At 46.9% G+C, this 769-nt stretch overlaps 1 protein-coding gene across 2 annotated transcripts in view; it reads right to left on the bottom strand.

The window, feature by feature from the left end:
• Window positions 1-769, bottom strand: part of ttc3 (tetratricopeptide repeat domain 3) — a 40,395-nt gene that overhangs the window by 7,154 nt on the left and 32,472 nt on the right. For both annotated transcript variants that reach the window (XM_016464532.1, XM_016464531.1), the window contains exons 35-36: window positions 362-511; window positions 143-282 (exon numbers count right to left, since the gene is read on the bottom strand). In XM_016464532.1, coding sequence (XP_016320018.1) covers window positions 143-282; window positions 362-511 — 290 coding nt within the window. The remainder of the gene's footprint in view (window positions 1-142; window positions 283-361; window positions 512-769) is intronic.

The raw sequence follows: 769 nt of genomic DNA, 5'->3' as shown, positions 1-769 counted from the left end.
GTGTGTGAGAGTGTGAGTGTGTGTGTGTGTGAGAGTGCGAGTGTGTGTGTGTGAGAGTGTGTGTGAGAGAGTGTGTGTGTGTGTGTGTGTGTTGAAGTATGTTTCCTCTGCGTATCAAACTGATGTTGAGTGTGTGTCTGACCTTTCATGTAAATTTGCCAGGTGTTTGATCTCCATCTTCAGTGTCTTGAGCGTCTCCTGGTTCTCCTTCTTCTCCTGCTGGTCTTTCCTCACCTCCTCCTCTAGTTTCTGCTGGAACATGCTGAGCTCGGTGCTGGCGATCTGAACACAAGCACAGTCACGCATCTGAGCCACAGAACCACACAAACGCTTCAGAACATGCCCAAGGCTGATTCTCTACCTGCATCCTCAGAGTGGTCTTCTGGGTTTCCTCCTGAAGCGCTGCGATCTCCTCGGCCCTCCTCTGCTGCACAGCTTCATGGTCCTCCTTCATCTGCTGGATCTCCTTCAACAGCTGCAGCCTCTGCTTCTCTTTCTGAAGCATGTCGCCCTGGAAGAAACACGGACGTTACGATACCGATACTGCGCTCCTGTACTCGTAAAAATGCCCCGATACCATACAGTGTGTGAACAGTGCCGTGTCCAGACAAAGAATCACCGACAACAGAACAACAGAGAACAGAATAGATGTCTATGAAGTACATGAGATTATACGAGTCACAGCACGTTTCAGATTATAAAAAACATGGAGATATATATATATATAAATATATATATTTATTAGTGCTGTCAAACGATTAATCGCATC

Source organism: Sinocyclocheilus anshuiensis, unplaced genomic scaffold, assembly GCF_001515605.1.
Source record: "Sinocyclocheilus anshuiensis isolate Anshui unplaced genomic scaffold, SAMN03320099.WGS_v1.1 scaffold1386, whole genome shotgun sequence".
NCBI classification, from domain to species: Eukaryota; Metazoa; Chordata; class Actinopteri; order Cypriniformes; family Cyprinidae; genus Sinocyclocheilus; species Sinocyclocheilus anshuiensis.
This window is presented reverse-complemented; position numbering and strand designations above follow the sequence as displayed.